The sequence below is a fragment of the Grampus griseus genome (assembly GCF_964374135.1).
Source record: "Grampus griseus genome assembly, chromosome: 6".
NCBI classification, from domain to species: domain Eukaryota; kingdom Metazoa; phylum Chordata; class Mammalia; order Artiodactyla; family Delphinidae; genus Grampus; species Grampus griseus.
Window position 1 is genome coordinate 99,099,949 of NC_139000.1, and position 17,668 is coordinate 99,117,616.

General features: G+C 40.3%; 1 protein-coding gene across 2 annotated transcripts in view; it reads left to right on the forward strand.

Moving 5' to 3' along the window:
- Positions 1 to 17,668, forward strand: part of PIWIL2 (piwi like RNA-mediated gene silencing 2) — a gene marked incomplete at both ends in the record, with an annotated part of 86,804 nt that overhangs the window by 43,173 nt on the left and 25,963 nt on the right. For both annotated transcript variants that reach the window (XM_082656381.1, XM_082656380.1), the window contains 10 exons: positions 2,935 to 3,123; positions 3,700 to 3,784; positions 4,486 to 4,575; positions 6,063 to 6,203; positions 8,653 to 8,766; positions 10,240 to 10,428; positions 12,727 to 12,828; positions 13,368 to 13,484; positions 14,067 to 14,155; positions 15,280 to 15,385. In XM_082656381.1, the coding sequence (XP_082512507.1) occupies positions 2,935 to 3,123; positions 3,700 to 3,784; positions 4,486 to 4,575; positions 6,063 to 6,203; positions 8,653 to 8,766; positions 10,240 to 10,428; positions 12,727 to 12,828; positions 13,368 to 13,484; positions 14,067 to 14,155; positions 15,280 to 15,385 (1,222 nt within the window). The remainder of the gene's footprint in view (positions 1 to 2,934; positions 3,124 to 3,699; positions 3,785 to 4,485; positions 4,576 to 6,062; positions 6,204 to 8,652; positions 8,767 to 10,239; positions 10,429 to 12,726; positions 12,829 to 13,367; positions 13,485 to 14,066; positions 14,156 to 15,279; positions 15,386 to 17,668) is intronic.

Sequence of the window (17,668 nt, forward strand, 5' to 3'; positions counted from 1 at the left end):
AATGAAAATTTAAGTTCGCACAAAAACTGATACACAGATAGATGTTCATAGCAGCTTTTATTTGTAATAGCAAAAAAGTGGAAACAACCAAAATGGCCTTCAGCAGGTTAATGGTTAAACTCTAGTACCTCCATACAGTGGAGTACTACTCAGCATTAAAAACAAATGTGCTATTGATACAACAACCTGGATGGATCCTCGGGCATTACGCTTAGTGGAAAATGTCAGTCTCAAAAGGTTGCATAATAAAGTTCCATTTATATGGCATTCTCAAAATGACAGAACTATAGTAGAAAACAGATCTGTGGCTTCTGGGGCACAGGGAAGGGGAAGGAGTGTGACCGTGATGGGATAGCATGAGATAGTTCCCTTTATGATGATATGGAACAGTTCTGTGACTGTGATGGTAGCTACACAAACCTATAAATGAGATAAAATTGCATAGAACCACACACACACACTCACACACACACACACACACAGTCAATGTGTGCAAGAAATGGTGAAGACGGAATAAGGTCTGCAGTTCAGTTAATGATATCGTAACCAGTGCCAATTCCACACATGAAGTTCTCTGTACGAATCCTTTGATTTTATAATTATTTGAAAGTAAGAAAATTTTTTAAAAAGATAATTTTTAATGCCATTAGGCTTTCATTACAAGAATCTTAAAGTTCTAATCTTATATTTATTTATTTTTTAAAAAAATTTATTTATTTATTTTTGGCTACGTTAGGTCTTTGTTGCTGTGTGTGGGCTTTCTCTGGTTGCGGCGAGTGGGGGCTACTCTTTGTTGCGGTGCGCAGGCTTCTCATTGCAGTGGCTTCTCTTGTTGCGGAGCACAGGCTCTAGGTGCTCGGGCTTCAGTAGTTGTGGCACGCAGGCTCAGTAGTTGTGGCTTGTGGGCTCTAGAGTACAGGCTCAGTCGTTGTGACACATGGGCTTAGTTGCTCCGTGTCATGTGGGATCTTCCCAGACCAGGGCTCGAACCCGTGTGGATTCTTAACCACTGCGCCACCAGGGAAGTCCAGTTCTAACCTTTTAATCTAGTGATTTCACTTATGGGAAATCTGTCTCAAAGAAGCAATTTTAAGTATAGAAGAATCTTTATAAAAGACGTTCATCCAGAATTATTTGTTAAGAGTGAAACAATAGAACTATTATTTAAAAAGTAAAACCAGTGAATTAATGTACCCTCCACTTAGTGAAATAGTATTATGGAACCATTAACATAGTTGAAGGTTTTGATTTAAAATACTTTTAATTAATTTTTCTACAATGTTGCATGCATTTAATAGACAATAGTGAGTTAGACAAGCATAAAATGTATTGATGACTAAAACTGTGCAAATAGGAAGCAATAATTCATGAAACTATCTGAGATAAAATCTCTAACCTTATTTCAAAACAACTTTATGTTCTAAGTGCTTTATATGTATAAAGTCATGGAGTTCTCTCAGCAACACTGTGAGTTAGGTGGTTTTTTCTGACTCTACTTTCACACAAGGAAACTGAGGCACAAGGAGGTTAAGTAACTTGCTCAGGGTCTCACATGCTGCTAAGTGGCAGAGCCAAGATTTGAACCCAGGCTTTGGCTCCAGGGTCTGTAGTCAGTGTTGAACTGTTTCAAGTTTCTGATGGTTTTTCATCACTTACTGCAGCAAGTTCTGCAGGATACTAATTGCCTACAATGGTAATAGATGTTCAGTGAGGGAAAAGGGAAGGAAGAGTCTGCGGTTCAATAAATTTGTAGGTAAATGAAACTAAATATGTTTCTCTTTTTTATCAGCCTGATGTGGTAATGTATGTTGTGAACCTCTAAGAAGGGATTATATTATGCAGAATGGACTCAACTTTTTTGATTGTAGAACCTTTTTCACCCCCCTCAGGACCTCTCAAGGGACCAATGTTCCTGAGGAATGTACCGTAGTTGACACTGGCCCATAGAAGAGTCCATGCTCTGACCCACAAAGGAATTCATATCTGGTCCCTGTCTGTCTTCAGCCTACACTGACCGTCTTCTGACCCTTTTTCACCTCCTTGCTCGCCCCAGTCCCAGATCCCTGATTGTCCCCTGCATACCTATGCTTCTGCCTAGGGTGTTACTTACTGGCTGCCGTGGTGTCTCTGCCTGGCAGGTTGCTCCTTCAAGTATCACCTGCCTCTGTAAACTTTCCTTGACTCCCTGTGCATGCTCAGACATGCTTTCTGTGAGTTTCTGTTGTTACCTTGTTCATGGCACTGTTATAGAGGTTGGCTCGAGAGTACATTTGTCTGTGGTGAGTCTTTTCATCTCTTCATATTTAGCATCTTCACCAGTGGTGTCTTCTGATAGGTAGTTGTAATTTCTTCCTTCAGCTAGAAAGGGCAAATATAGTTTAAAGAATGTTTTATTGTTCTTCTGTAGACTATCTCCTAATAATGATACAAATTATTTTGATGATTAGTGTACCTTATTTTAAGGAATACAGTGAATTTTGTCAATTTATAGTTGCTGTTTTCAATTTCATTTTTATCCTTTCACTTTTTTTTTTTTTTTTTTTTTTTGCGGTACATGGACCTCTCACTGTTGTGGCCTCTCCCGTTGCGGAGCACAGGCTCTGGACGCGCAGGCTCAGCGGCCATGGCTCACGGGCCCAGCCGCTCCGCTGCATGTGGGATCTTCCCGGACCGGGGCATGAACCCGTGTCCCCTGCATCGGCAGGCGGCCTCTCAATCACTGCGCCACCAGGGAAGCCCTATCCTTTCACTTTTTTGGGTAATGTTAAAAAGGGAAGAGATGAGGGTCCTATCTCTTAAAAGAGACAGCTGGAAACTTTTGGTGCTACATAGTTGCGATTGTAACTCTAAAGTACTTATTTGCATCCCCTGTGCCTTTCATGCTGCTCTGTGTATACTGCATATGATCCAAAGGTCTTTTGTCTCTTTCCAAAGGCATGCCATGTACCAAGAGCACAAAGAAGACTTCCAGGACGAGTGCACTAAGCTTCTGGTTGGCAGTATTGTCATAACTCGATACAACAATCGTACCTATCGTGTTGATGATGTGGATTGGAATAAGACTCCAAAAGATAGCTTCACGATGTCTGATGGGAAGGAGATTACATTCTTGGAATACTACAGGTAGAGGGAAGAGACTGGGCTTGGGCCTGCGGGTTGGGGCCGTAGTCTCCTGTTCTGTAGGAGGAGTGGCACACAGCAGGACACTCCAAAAATAATTGGATTGGTAATGCACCCAAGATTGATGAGCTCATTTGTGGGATTTGACCTGAATTTGCTACCCTTACAGTTTTACTTCTTTCAGTACTTTTTGGAAGTTATTTCATAAGTTAATCTCAGGGCTTCGAATTGTGTTTCCTTTGCTGTTTTGGTTACAAGTCTGTTTGGAGAGATTAAATTCAAGTCATTAATCATTTGACTATCATTTTGCCTTTCTAGTTACCTAAGTCCTTGAACCTGATACAGTTTTTAAACAAATTCTTTCCTGGACTGTTATCCTATTTCCCCTCTATTTAATTGCAATGTTAAGTTGAGCCTGCTTTTTCCAGTTATGTGTATGCTATGGTGAGTTTCTGATGGATCCTTGACAAGGGTATAATGCAGATTGTGTACCTCAGTCCTGGTTAACACTTTGACTGTGATGCCATAAGAGTGGTGATGCTGCTTCTGAATTTTTCCCCTGCCTCTGTTCGGCTCTAGCAAAAACTATGGGATCACAATAAAGGAAAAGGACCAGCCACTGCTGATCCACAGGCCCAGTGAGCGACAGAATAACCAAGGGATGGTGAGTTGGAGGTGGGGTTCAGGGTGTCAGGCCTATGCTTCCATCTAAGTTCTCCACCCATCAGCCCTGGGAGCCATGGGACCCATGATTACAGTGGAGCTATGATTACAGTGTGGTTGGGGAAAGCTGTGTAGGGTTTTGTCTCTCTCCTCTAGCCAGAGTTGCTTTTGCAGTCTCCTTAGTGAGGAACTAAACATCCATAGAGCGAGTTAGGTTAAGGAATAAGGAGAGTTTAGTGCTAAAGAAGATGAAAACACTGGGTCCATTAGGGAAGTTACAGGCATTTTAATAGAACTGGGAGCCAGGGAAAAGTGCCTTGGTACCTGACTCCTCTGTCTTCAGAGTAGAGAATGAAGATCAATAGGTTAAGATGAGACAGAGGCACCAGCTTGATAGGAGGTACTGTCTCAGCTTATCTGGAGGCCGAAGTGGAACAAAACTTTTAGTTTTTCTAGTTTTTTCTCTCCTTTTGACAATATGAATATTTTTCTCTTTACCTAATACAACAGGCTATCATGATTTGAGGGAGAAAAGGGTAAAACACTTGTAGTGTTTTCTGCCCTCTTCTCTGGGGTTTTGTGTTCCTTAGTGTGCCAGTGGTACACCTGCAAGACCAGCTCTGGGCCTGGGAGCTCTTGTACTGGTCAGGGGAAGAAGATTCTCTTTTACTGCCTTGCTTTCCCTCTGTTCTCTCCTCGAAGCTGCTAAGAGGCGAAATCCTGCTGCTGCCTGAGCTTTCCTTCATGACTGGAATCCCTGAGAAGATGAAGAAGGACTTTAGAGCCATGAAGGTGAGACATGCCTGCTTTGAACCGAAGACCTTTTTGATAGCAGATATAGCTAGAACTGGGCCAGGTTTGCACATCACCTGGGCAGGTTCATTTTTCCTCTATATAAAGCATAATCTGTGTCCCTTCCCACACACTGTGAAAAAGCCAATCAGAACTTTCTTTGGAATGTTGTTACAATAGTAGAACGACTGGATTATAAAGTAAAAGGAAACAAATAGTTCTGGCATCACCCTCACCAATCAGATGGATGACTGTAAGCTGGTCATATGACCATAAATGAGGTTCTTTGAGAGCACTGAATTTTTTTAACATTTCTGTAAGCCTTCAGTTTATTTGAAGGGAGGAGGAGATAATGTAGCAAAAAGTCAACAAGTGAGAGGATGAAATTAAAGGATAGAAGTTTACACTGTGGGGCTCGGGGTGTCCTGGAAGTCTCATGTTGGGCACAGTCTTGTAGGAAATAGCTGGGAGGCAGAGATGTCTGCAGCAGTGTGGGTCTAGACCCCAAGGGCTTCACCTCCACACTGTCTGCTTGGGGCTTTCCACCCTCACACTGCTCTGCTGCCTCTCTCTCAGTCCTTGTCTGTCCTAGTTTTAGAACCCCGGCCCTGTCTCAGATGCCACGTATTGTTTTTAGTAACATCATAAAGAGCTAAAATGAATTTCTGTAAGAGACGTCTTTCATGTTTACCTTCTGATACTTCTGCTTTTAGTATGTAGGTCAAGGCTCCTTCCTTACAGCTCTCAGTAACGTAATGATTTTATGATCTATGGGGTTACCTGTATAGCCCCATAGACTCAATGCCCTAATGACTGCTACACAGGGAGCAACAGCTGCACAGTTCATTAGTCCCAGAAGAATGAAGAAAGAACTCACTTACGTGATTCAGAATCTTCATACACACCTATTAGATATTCGTTCAAGAATAAATATTTAGAAAACACCTATTATGGGCCACACACTGGATCTAACAAGTGTCTTATGGTGACATTAAGTGGCTAGTATCATGTGACATAAAGTATAAGACTGGATGTGTTTTTCCATTCCATTATGTTGGCCTGCATGCCTGGCATAGGGCATTCCCCCCCGCCCCCAGATATTAAATAGATGTAATCAAGCCCCCTTACATGGCTTTGAGAAAAAGAATAAGATTTAGATGTCATAAGAAAAAAACAGTGACAATTTTAAATACTTACTTTTAAGTATGTATGTATATGTATAACTGAATCACTTTGCCGTACAGCAGAAATTAACACATTATAAATCAACTGTATTTCAATAAAAAAAACCCCAGTGGTTAACATTTTAACCTCATACTTCATTCACATTCATGAGATATTTATTAAAGTCCTTGGAGATATTTTTAAATTTCTATAGATTTCAATGGGAAGGAGGTTTTCTATGGAAATTTGTTATACATTAGGGTTTATTTAACCTCATACTGGAGAAGGTAATAACTTAGTATCTCCATTTTGATTCTATTTAGGATTTGACCCAGCAGATCAACCTGAGCCCCAAACAGCACCATAATGCTTTGAAATGCTTGCTACAGAGAATTTCAAAAAATGAGACAGCCAACAGTGAACTGACACGTTGGGGACTCTGTCTGCAGAAGGATGTACATAAGGTAAACCAGAAAATACGATGGTAGGAAACAGCATTAACCAAAGATTTTAGAGCTTTGTGAGACTAGGTGATAACTTCCTATCTTGTCTTTATTTTGCAGTTTTTGCTTTATAATTACACTTTTTTTTTTTGGTCCTAGTCATAATACTTGAATTTCCTTGACTTAATTTGCTAGTATCTCTTACAGATTTTTTGTATTTCCCAGGATCTGAGCTGTTAATTTCAGTCGAGCAAAAGGAATATTGACTTAAAATTTACCTCATTTTTAGTTTTCCAAAACAAATTATTCTTAAAGTTCTCTATGTCTTTTTCCATTTTTCCCCCTACGTTTTTCTTTATCTTTCCCAGTAATTAACTTGTGTTTCTTTGAATATACTACTCTCATTCTTTCCGTAGGCATAAAGTCTCAGACTTGAACATTTTAATTTTCGCATGGCCCTTTCTGCCTGCAATTTGCCTGAGTCCATTCTGTTGTATTTTGTGCAGCGTGAGCCATAGTGCAGAGGCAGCATGAGGTGGTGGTGAAGTCCTTGGCTTTGAATCTCAGTTCTACCACTTGCCATCTTAGTTACTTGGAACAAATTGCTTAATATCTCTTATTTTCTTTATCTGTGAAATAAAGATAATGATTGAGTTAAAGGAACTAAATGGTAAAATCTTCAGCATACTATCTGACACTAGCAAGTGCTCAGTAAATATTAGTTTTTATTACTTTTAATTTTCTTTCTAGGTTATACCAAAATAATTAATTTTATCTTTTCTCTAGTTCTCTTGCACTCTGAATTGACTCCTTGTTAAAAACTGTTTCTTTTTTCTTTTTTTTTTTTAATAAAAGTAATGGAAAGTCAATAAAGAATATGTGGGTACTGTGTAGAAAATGTAAAGAAGGAAATAAAAACATCAGTAGTTTCATCACCCAAAGATAATATCTTAGTGATTTATTTTAGACACATAAAAGATGATATTATTTTCAATATATTTTGTTTCCCTAAACTTTTTTTCTGTGAGGATGAATCTTTTCTTAAAAAATTGTGCTTATAACTGTATATGGTTTTGCATCTTCTTTTTCATTTATTATTATATCTTGAACATGTGTTCATGTTATTAAATATTATTTGAAGAGGCAGAAAAGCCAGAGAAGAGAAAAGTTTATCCATAATCATGCTGTATCAGAATAAACACTGTTAACATTTTGGTATATATCCTTCAGTGTTTTTTGTCTGTGTGTATGTATATGCACACAATCACATGCAGCATGTTTTCAGATGGTTTCCTTTTTTTTTTTACTCAGTTTATTTAGAACTTTTTTCCATGTCATTTAATATTTTTCTAAATATTTTAATGGCTAACAGATATTCATTTTATTAATAATTTCCTATTCTTTTACATGCAAATTGAATTTAGTATTTTCCTGTTATAAATAGTGAATCTGTGAACATCCTTATAACTATATCTTTGCACATGATGTTTATTTTCATAGTCAGATTTATGGAAGTGTAATTGTTAGGTCAGAGGACATTTATGTTTTTAGTACTTTTTATTACATATTACCAACTGCCTTGTAGAAAGGTTCAGTTTTTTACTTTCATAAGCAAAGGTGAACATTCTTGCTAATACAGGTATTGTTATTCTTTGTGTTAAACTTTTATAATATTAAGAAAATCATTAAAATTTTTTTTGATTATAGGTAAAATAAGTATTTTGTTACATTTTTAAGAAAGCAAGGAGTAGAGCTCATAAAAAGTAAAAATCCTACATAATTACATATTCCCCCAGAGATAGTCATTACTAAATGTGGACTCATTCAGTTTTTATAATGCATACATTACTATTTATTTTTTGCAGAAACAGGATTATATTAAATGCACTTAGAAAGTTATTTTAATAATTGCAAATATCCATCATATTGATATGTCATCAACTTAGTTATCCTCTTACTTTTGGATATTTAGATCTAATTGATTCATTATTATTAACTTTAATTTGGTCTTTCATTATATTTATGCTTTTTTTCCTGCTTTTCTTTTGTATAAAGTATAATAGTAGTTTATGTTCAGCCTTATTAAGAAATATTCTCTAATTTTCTACTTAAATTTTTCCCTTAAAATATTCTTAAAGATTATTTTCCTGTTCACCTTGTATTTATAGGCATTTTACATGAATTCCCTGGTTCTAAAGAGACAGTGTTTTCTGATTCCTTTCTTGTGGACCATGTTGGAAGCTTCAATAATTAAAGAGCAGCGCCTATCAAAATTCACCTGTATGTGTGTCCAGAGTTGTATTGACGTGGACTCTTAACTGCTAACAGTTGCATTTTTCTACCATTTTCAGAAGTTATGACAGGGACAGGTCTATATGGTAGAGTTGACCAGGCCCCAGAACAGTATCAGCGTTTTCCTAAATAGTGTTTACAGATGGTTCATGTCATAGGCACTTTATTTTCTGTTTAGATTGAAGGACGTGTTCTGCCAATGGAAAGAATTAACTTAAGGAATACGTCATTTATCACATCTCAGGAACTAAACTGGATTAAGGAAGTAACCAGAGACCTTTCCATCTTAACTGTAAGTGACTTGTGAGGTGGTAAAGAGAGTTCCAGTATTCCTAGAGGTGTGGAAATTAGGAAGCAGGAATTATTTAGTGTCCTCTTTTTGAGAGGAAGTACCAACTGAATTCCCATCCTGAATTATTTACAAAACAGAGGTCCTTTGAACAAGAGCGAGTTGATGAGTTGGTAGAGGGAACCCCTTTGCTTGACCACAGACTTAGGACAAGGAAATAAACTGCCGTGGTAATTCATTCAGTGCCAGCCTATTACCCACTCTCTCTTTGTTCTTCCTTCTTCTTTTCTCTTTCCTTCCTCTTTTTCCCTAGGGTTTCCATGAAAGAAATAAAATTAAAACAGTTCCCACCAAGGCAACCAAAGAACAAAATGGTATTTTTTTTTTTTTCTTTGAGGTATGCGGGCCTCTCACTGCCATGGCCTCTCCCGTTGCGGAGCACAGGCTCCGGACGCGCAGGGTCAGCGGCCATGGCCCATGGGCCTAGCCGCTCTGTGGCATGTGGGATCCTCCCGGACCGGGGCGTGAACCCGTGTCCCCTGCATCGGCAAGCGGACTCTCAACCACTGCGCCACCAGGGAAGCCCAGTATATAATTTTTTTGTTTTGTTTTGTTTTGTTTTGTTTTGTTTGTTTGTTTGTTTTTTCTTTTTGCGGTACGCGGGCCTGTCACTGTTGTGGCCTCTCCCGTCGCGGAGCACAGGCTCCAGACGCGCAGGCTCAGCAGCCATGGCTCACGGGCCCAGCCGCTCCGCGGCACGCGGGATCCTCCCAGACCGGGACACGAACCCGCGTCCCCTGCATCGGCAGGCGGACTCCCAACCACTGCGCCACCAGGGAAGCCCTATAATTATTTTTAAATGTTTTTGGCTCACCTGGTCTCTATGGCCGTGCATAAAGTACACACATTTGTTTCTAAAACTTTTTTTTTGAAATATATTTAAAGAAAAAGTACACTTATGTATATAACTTGATGAATTTTCACAAGTTAAATCTGTGTAATCAACACTGAGGGTTAAGAAACAGAACTTTACCAGTGCCTCAGAAGCCCCACCCCCATGCTCCTAATTACTACCTACCTGGCACCCTTACCCAACCCAAGAATGACCACTATTCTGACCTCTAACGGCATTGATTTTTTTCAGCTGTGTTTGTACTTAATATATACATGAAACCATACTGTATATATTCTGTCATGTCTGGCTTCATTTCTTCAGCCTTGTTTGGTAAGTTTCTCCATACTGTTAGGTATAGTTACAGATCTTCTATTCTCATTGCTGTGTAATATTCCATTGTGAGACTGTGCCACAATTTACTTATCACACACATCTGCATTAGTAATCAGCATTAGATAAGACAGAACTCAGGCAGAGAGAGTGAAAAGCAATTTGTTCTTTAGAATAACATCTCCTGATATGAAGTTGGGGTGTTGGGGAAGTTGTGGGAAGTACTAAAAATAGCTTGTTGTTGCTCCTAGGTCCCCATGCATTTCTGGGCGCTGTTTTACCCAAAGAGAGCAATGGATCAAGCCCGAGAACTGGTGAAGATGTTAGAGAAGGTAGCTGGCCCCATTGGCATACGCATGAGCCCGCCAGCCTGGGTGGAACTGAAGGATGATCGCATAGAGACCTATGTCAGAACCATTCAATCCATGCTGGGAGCTGAGGTAATAAATTAATTTGAGTAAATTTTTAGGATGTCCATTCTGAAATAGTTGAATACTTGATTTTTTTTTTTTTTTTTTGCCATACGTGGGCCTCTCACCATTGTGGCCTCTCCTGTTGCGGAGCACAGGCTCCGGACGCACAGGCTCAGCGGCCGTGGCTCACGGGCCCAGCCGCTCCGCGGCACGTGGGACCCTCCCAGACCGGGGCACGAACCCATGTCTTCTGCATCGGCGGGCGGACTGTCAACCACTGCGCCATCGGGGAAGCCCTTGAATACTTGATTTTAAATTATCTTGGTTATTGATCTGCTGTTGATGATATCCAGGAATCTGTATCTTACTCATGTGCACGTGAAATACTGAATTAACAAAGTAATCGTTATGCCCTTTGGTTGGTTTCGCTTCTCTCCTCCTTTGTTGGCACTCTCACTCACTCCAGCGTTCTGTTCCTCACGTAATTGGCTGAGATAATAGCTGACTTAACTTCAATTTTTTATCTATATAGAACATGTTGTGCTCAGAAAGCAATTTCCTGGGCCAGGTGCCATCTTGCACGATTCAGTACTGAGCTGTCACAGTCTGGTTTGATTCAAGATTCACATTGCTCCAATGATGAACTTGGCAGTGGGCCCATCAGCTTGGTCCAGATAGCCGAACGGGACTACTGGAGCTGAGTAGGTCATAGTGTTCACAACTCAGTAGTTCAGGCCTGCAGTTCTTATCTGTTCGTACATAAAACAGAGGAAGAAAATAAAGGAGGGAAAAAAAGCAGACCAAAAGTTTTTGGAAATAACTAGTCCTTGAATTGAAGAGTCAGTTCTTGTGAGATCAATACTGGAATTGATATTCTAGTATTGACTAGAATACTAGTCAGTCATGACTTTTTTCTCTGTTCATCCACCGCTCTGGGTGTGTCATCTGTAGCAGCACACTCATGTTCTCTCTTTCTTTGTATTTTCTTCCTGACTTCCCATGCCTTCTTACTCTGCCATGGCCTCCCCCGGGCCTGATCATTGATAAATTCTGCCCTGCTTTCAAAAGAAAAACCCAGCTGAGCACCTCAGCTCCCCCATCTCACGACTTGGCCTCTTTTATGTATGAGAGTGCACTGCCAACAGTCTTCATGTAGCATGGATATGAGTGTCATTCATAATGTTGACTCCTATTGGTCTTGCTGTCTCTCTGCCATCTCTAGGGCATTCTGTTTTATTATTCTCTTTGTTTCAGGGTCATAAACTCAGATGTCTGTGGGAGTGAAGTGGGCCAGGAGGGGACTCTAGGGAACTAAAGAGAGTAAACCCCATGACTGCAGATAACAGCCCAGCATTGTCAAATTGATTTTTAGTTTGTTTATTTTTCAATAGAAGCCAAAAGTCTAGATTTGCATATGTGTACACCTACCTATGTTTAAATGTTAATTTTAAAAAGACTTGTGAATCATTATAGGAACTAAAAAACCACATCTGTTTCCTAGATCCAGCCCACAGGCTCCCAGCATGCAGCCCATGTTCTGCGTGGCTTCGGAAGTTCTTTGATCTGATTGCTGGAACATGTGTCCTCTGAGAAGTCTTCATTTAAAATTAATCTTGATTTGGAATAGTATACTGTTGATTTCTGTTTCTGTCATAAAGCGTTGGCAACTTCATTTCACTTGTGTGCTACTTTACTTTATTCAGATTTTGAAGGATCCTCTGTTCTTAATGTCAGATCTCTTAAGCAGTGAGAGGTAGAAGATGCTGATATAAGATATTCTTCTGGCAATATCATTCTCTCTCCTAATCGGAAAGTTAGGAAGATCTACTTATGGATTTGACAGTAGCTTCATTTCCTCTGCATTTGGCTCTGAATCCTTTCTTCTGGTATTGTATCCCATGTTTCCTAGTTAAAGTTCTATGGCATGAATGTAATAAGGTGCTTAGTTTACTAAAGAGAGTGGCAAAAAACATTATAGTGCACTGAAAGCATCAACTAATAAGAAACCCTTGCATATTTTTAAGCCTGGTTCTTTTCCAGGGATCTTAAGTGTCCTAATAAATTAATCAGGTAGTCAGGACCAGCTCTAGGTAACTTACGGTAACTTGTTATGTAGCTAAGCGAAGAAGCCTGGAACCCAGCAAATACTCACTCAGGTTCAAGGACCTTTTTCTCTGTTGGAATGTCCACCATCTTTGGTTCAGTCCTCTCTTTACCCTAAAGGTCCTGTGGCTTTGCAGACTCTTGAACTGCCCCTGACTGGAGCCCTATCAAGGTCCGCTCAGAGTTCCAAAGCCTGACTTATATATACTTTATCTCCTCAAGGGGAAGATACAGATGGTTGTTTGCATCATCATGGGCACACGTGACGATCTCTACAGGGCCATTAAAAAGCTGTGCTGTGTGCAGACTCCCGTGCCCTCGCAAGTGAGTGGAAACTGGGCAGGAGGCACAGAGGGAAACTCTAGCCTCCCTTGAGGCTTGGAAAAGAGGGACTAAAGTAACTATTAGAAGCCAGCATATGTAGACCCATCTGGTGAAACTTTCCTGTTACAGTAACCTGGCTAATAGCAGATGTTCTTTGTAAATGCTGCTTTCATGTTCCCAAATGAGCACTTTTGCTTGTTCATGGGTGAGTCGCCAGGTGGTTTCACATGACTGGGTTCTGAGAGTATAGGCTTTCCTTTGAAAGGAGAAAGCTGGTTTTCCTACGGAGGTTAATTTTTTTTTTAATCTGCATGAGATCTTTTTGAAAGTTTTTGTTGGCTTGTTGTTTTTTGGTTTTGATTTGTGTCGTGTGTGTGCACACACACACAACATGCCTGACCAGAAACTCTAGAATTAGAACTGTTAGTACCCAGTGCATTATCTGCCAGCCCGAGTTTCTTAAACAAATGTAGTACTTGCTCTAGAATTGTTTACATTGTTTGAAAGGTTGATAGTGTCCGCTTTCCCCTCTATTACAGGTCATCAATGTCCGAACCATTGGCCAGCCCACCAGGCTTCAGAGTGTGGCCCAGAAAATTTTACTTCAGATTAACTGTAAATTGGGTGGTGAGCTCTGGGGAGTGGATATTCCTCTGGTGAGTGATGCTGAGATATGTCTTCATTCAATTCAGCATCCCAGAGAGTCCTACCTAGCTATTTTCCTAATTTTCCGCCTAGAATTTTCCTCATTCTCAGTGCTTATAGTCTGAGTGGTTCATTGCTTGTTTTTGTATAGCCCACAAGCTTTAGAATGGTTTTCACGTTTTTAAGTGGTTGAAGAAAATAAGACTAATATCTCCAGACACATGAAAATTATATGAAATTCAGTTTTCAGTGTCCTTAAATGCGTTTTTATTGGAACGTAGCCATACTCCTTTACGTACTACCTGTGGCTGCTCGTGTGCCGTAATGGCAGAATTGAATAGTTCCTCCAGAGACGGTGTGGCTCACAAAGCCTAAGGTATTTACTTTTTAGTCCTTCACAGAAAGTTTGCCAGTCCCTGGTCTTGACGATCTCTGACTTTGTTCATAGTGTTTAAAAAATATCAAGTTGATTGCACTCTTTCTCTTCCTTTCCCAGAACTTATTTTCGTATGTTGCTTTGGGGTTCAGATAACAATTAAAGATGGGGTGATGTGTTGCTTGGATTTTTGGTTTGTTTTTGTCTTCTAACCCAGAGACAATTAATGGTGATCGGGGTGGATGTTTACCACAACCCCAGCAGAAGCATGCGCTCCGTGGTTGGCTTTGTCGCAAGCATCAGTCTGTAAGTACCACTCCTGGCTCTATTGTGTTTGGTTACCTTATTTTAATGCCTAATCTTACTGTAAAGCCAGAAAAAATTTTTGAATATTTAATATTATAGTAAAAGTATACTGAAATTCTTCCTTCTCTATCTTCCTGTGATATTAATTTGTACAATCTCTTATCACATGTGTAAGTTTGTTCCCTGACTACAGTGTAACCTCTTTCAGAATGGGGTCTGTGTCTTGCTGGTGGTGGGGTTTTTCCCCTAGAAATGAGGGGTTTTGTTTGTTTTTTCTGATTGTAAAAATAAAGCATGCTCATGCAAAAATCTCCAGAAATTTAGAAAGTGAAAATTCCTCATGGTCTAGCTTTCATTAACCACCACCAAAGATTTGGAGTATGTATATACTTTTAGGTACTCTTTTATGCATATATTAACATATAGGTAGCTGGTATACACATACAAGTGGCACATTACTATGTATACTGTTCCTCATCTTCTTTTATGTACTTAAACTGTATATTTTGGTCATTTTCCTGTATTGACACAAATAAATCTCCATCAATTCTTTTTAACTGCTGCATGGAATTTATTATATGCTATAGCACTATTTAACTAGTCCTCTGTTGGTGGATATCTAAGTTGTTAAATTTTTTCAATTGGAAGCAGTTTTGTAGCAGATATCCACAATTATGCCTGTATTTATTTATTTTTTTTTTGCGGTACGCGGGCTTCTCACCGTTGTGGCCTCTCCCGTTGCGGAGCACAGGCCCCAGACGCGCAGGCTCAGCGGCCATGGCCCACGGGCCCAGCCGCTCCGCCGCATGCGGGACCCTCCCGGACCAGGGCACGAACCGGTGTCCCCTGCATCGGCAGGCGGACTCTCAACCACTGCGCCACCAGGGGAGCCCATGCCTGTATTTTTATATTCTGTAGCTGGCTTACATGTATCTTTTCCCTACATCAGTGTGTGTTTTTCCATGTAACATAAATGCGTTTGCTGGGTACTTGTGTGACTGGTGTATGGAGAAGCCTGTGTATGCTGACATTCAGCTGTGGGCCTTCCTTTGTGAGTGTGTGTTCATCTCTCTCTCTCTCTCTCTCTCTCTCTCTCTCTCTCTCTCTGCTTGCCTCTGCCCCAGCACCCTCACAAAATGGTATTCACGAGTGGTATTCCAGATGCCGCATCAGGAGATGGTGGATAGCCTGAAGCTGTGCCTGGTGGGCTCCTTGAAAAAGTTCTATGAGGTGAGGAGAACAGCAGTTCTAAAGTATCAGGGTTTTTAAGGCCTGCCTTCCTGATCACTTTAAGAGGAAGTCTGATTTAGTGAGAGGGATCCCAACTCGAAGGTGAGTTTCCTAAACAGACTGACAGGCAGCTCAGAAGCACTGTTTTCAGGCTTCTACTTGTACAAAGCAGCTTAAAGAGCTCAGTGCTTTGATTTGATTTGGTAAGTAATGATTATTTCCCTGGTTGTCAGTCTGATGCCTGTGTGCATAATCTTCAGGCCCTTATCAGGAAAGTCAGGGTACATTTTAGTAATTAAAGCAGCTTATTAATTTTCTCAGCTTTCTATGGCTGTCATTAGGCACTGGTTCTTTTCATTTAAGTTCAAGACCAGTGCCTCCCTGAAAATCACCCCTAGAACTCCAAAGAATGCTAACCATGGAGAATTGCTGTCATTAAGCTGATATTGGGTCTGGAACAGTGAGCAAGCAAGGTACTGGGTTTTGCCTTGGCCAGTACATCAAAGGAAGCACTGATAAGTGGCTTTCATTTCTTAGGGTTCAGTGTTAGCCCTTTGCATAGAGATTAAACAGCAAGAAACTTAATGATTTCGCATGATTAAAGTCAATCTCTAGAACTCCACCTTGTTTCATTTTAGAATAATGTTTCCTATAGTGTCCTTCCAATGGTTTGGTACTGTTTCAGTATTAGAGATTATGTAAACCAGAAGTTAAATTTTGTCCCTGTAGAGGTCCATGTGATATGCTACTTTGTTATGAAGTCCCACTCACACCTTCCTTCTTGTAGTCGCTATTGTTTGCCTGCAAAGTTGTGTATGTCTTTTCAGCCCTAGCTCAAAGATTAGTTCTGTGAAACCTTTCTCATTTCCCCTCCTCTGCTCCATCCCTTAGCTAGACTTATTTCTTTATGATCCTCTCCCAAGGCCCTCTGTTAACATTCTGTGTAGTGATTATCACATCCTGCCTTTTATTAGTTGTTTGTATCCTTATTTATCTCTCCCTCTGGGTTGTAAATTACTTGAGCACTGTTTGGTTATGGATGGTTCTGTAGTATATTACCCTAAAACTTAGTGACATGCAGTGAGCATTTATGATGTTCGCTGTCAGGAAGTTGGACAGGGCACAGTGGGCTCCAGTTCTGCTCCATTTGGGCCCCTTCATGTGGTCTTTTCACATGAGCTAGTTTGGGCTTCCTCACAGCATGGTGGCTGGGTTCAGAGCTTGAGCATTCCAAGAGATTGAGAGAGCCAGGTAGAAAATGTGTTTCCTTGTATACCTTAGTCTTGAAAGCCATGTAGCGTCACTTCCACTGCATTCTGTAAGCCAAGTAGTAGTATCATTGTGAATATGCCTGAGTTTTGGAGGAGCCAGTGTGGGGTAGAGGTGGACTTAAAGAAACAACTGGTATGCTCTATAAGGCCATTACATATATTCTGATATTTCTGTACTAATTACTCTTTCCCCCCTTCATCTATTATAAGGCACTGTTTGTACCTTACAATAAACTTGTGCAGAACTCTTTAGCATAGAAGTTAGCTGGTGGTTAGCTAGTCCTGTTCTTCCTCAGGCCAGTAGTTTTTCCATTTATATTACATCCTGAGGAGGCTTTAACCCAATTTCCCAATATATTTGCTTATCAGTATTGGTATTATCATAAGACTTATATACATGGTATAGTTGAATCTTACCAACAAGGTTAGTTGAATCTTACCAACAAGGTCACCCTACATCATGATGCAGGGTGGTAGTAGACATAACCTGAAATATAAGAGTCAGCAGTGGCACATTACTAGAGACCCACGCAGGCATGAATAATTAGTTCAGTTCATCATTATATTGTAGGACCAAAATATCTCCCAGAGCCATGCCACTTTAGTTTGCAGGCTTCCATTCAACATTGTCAGGTTCTGAAAGCAGCAGTTCATTCGCCATTTCAGACATTGGTATACTTGAGCTAACAGACAATGTCACCTCTTGCTCTGAGTGTCTTTTAAGGCACCAATGTAATATTGTATTTTCCTCATTGCACAACCATTTATTCATTCCTTTATCCTCAACTACCATTCTTCCTTCTCTGTATTTATACCCAAACTTTTCCACCTTTAAATGGAACATTAGGTTTAGCCACTGTGCTGGTCTAGGATGCTGCCAGCAATACTAGTCTAGCAATTGCCTCCCTCTCAGTCCACTGCCATTCACATAGGGTAGGATTACATAGGTCAGAACGAGTGGGCTGTCTCACCTCCTAGGCAATATAGATGCGTGTCCTGTGAACCTCAATTT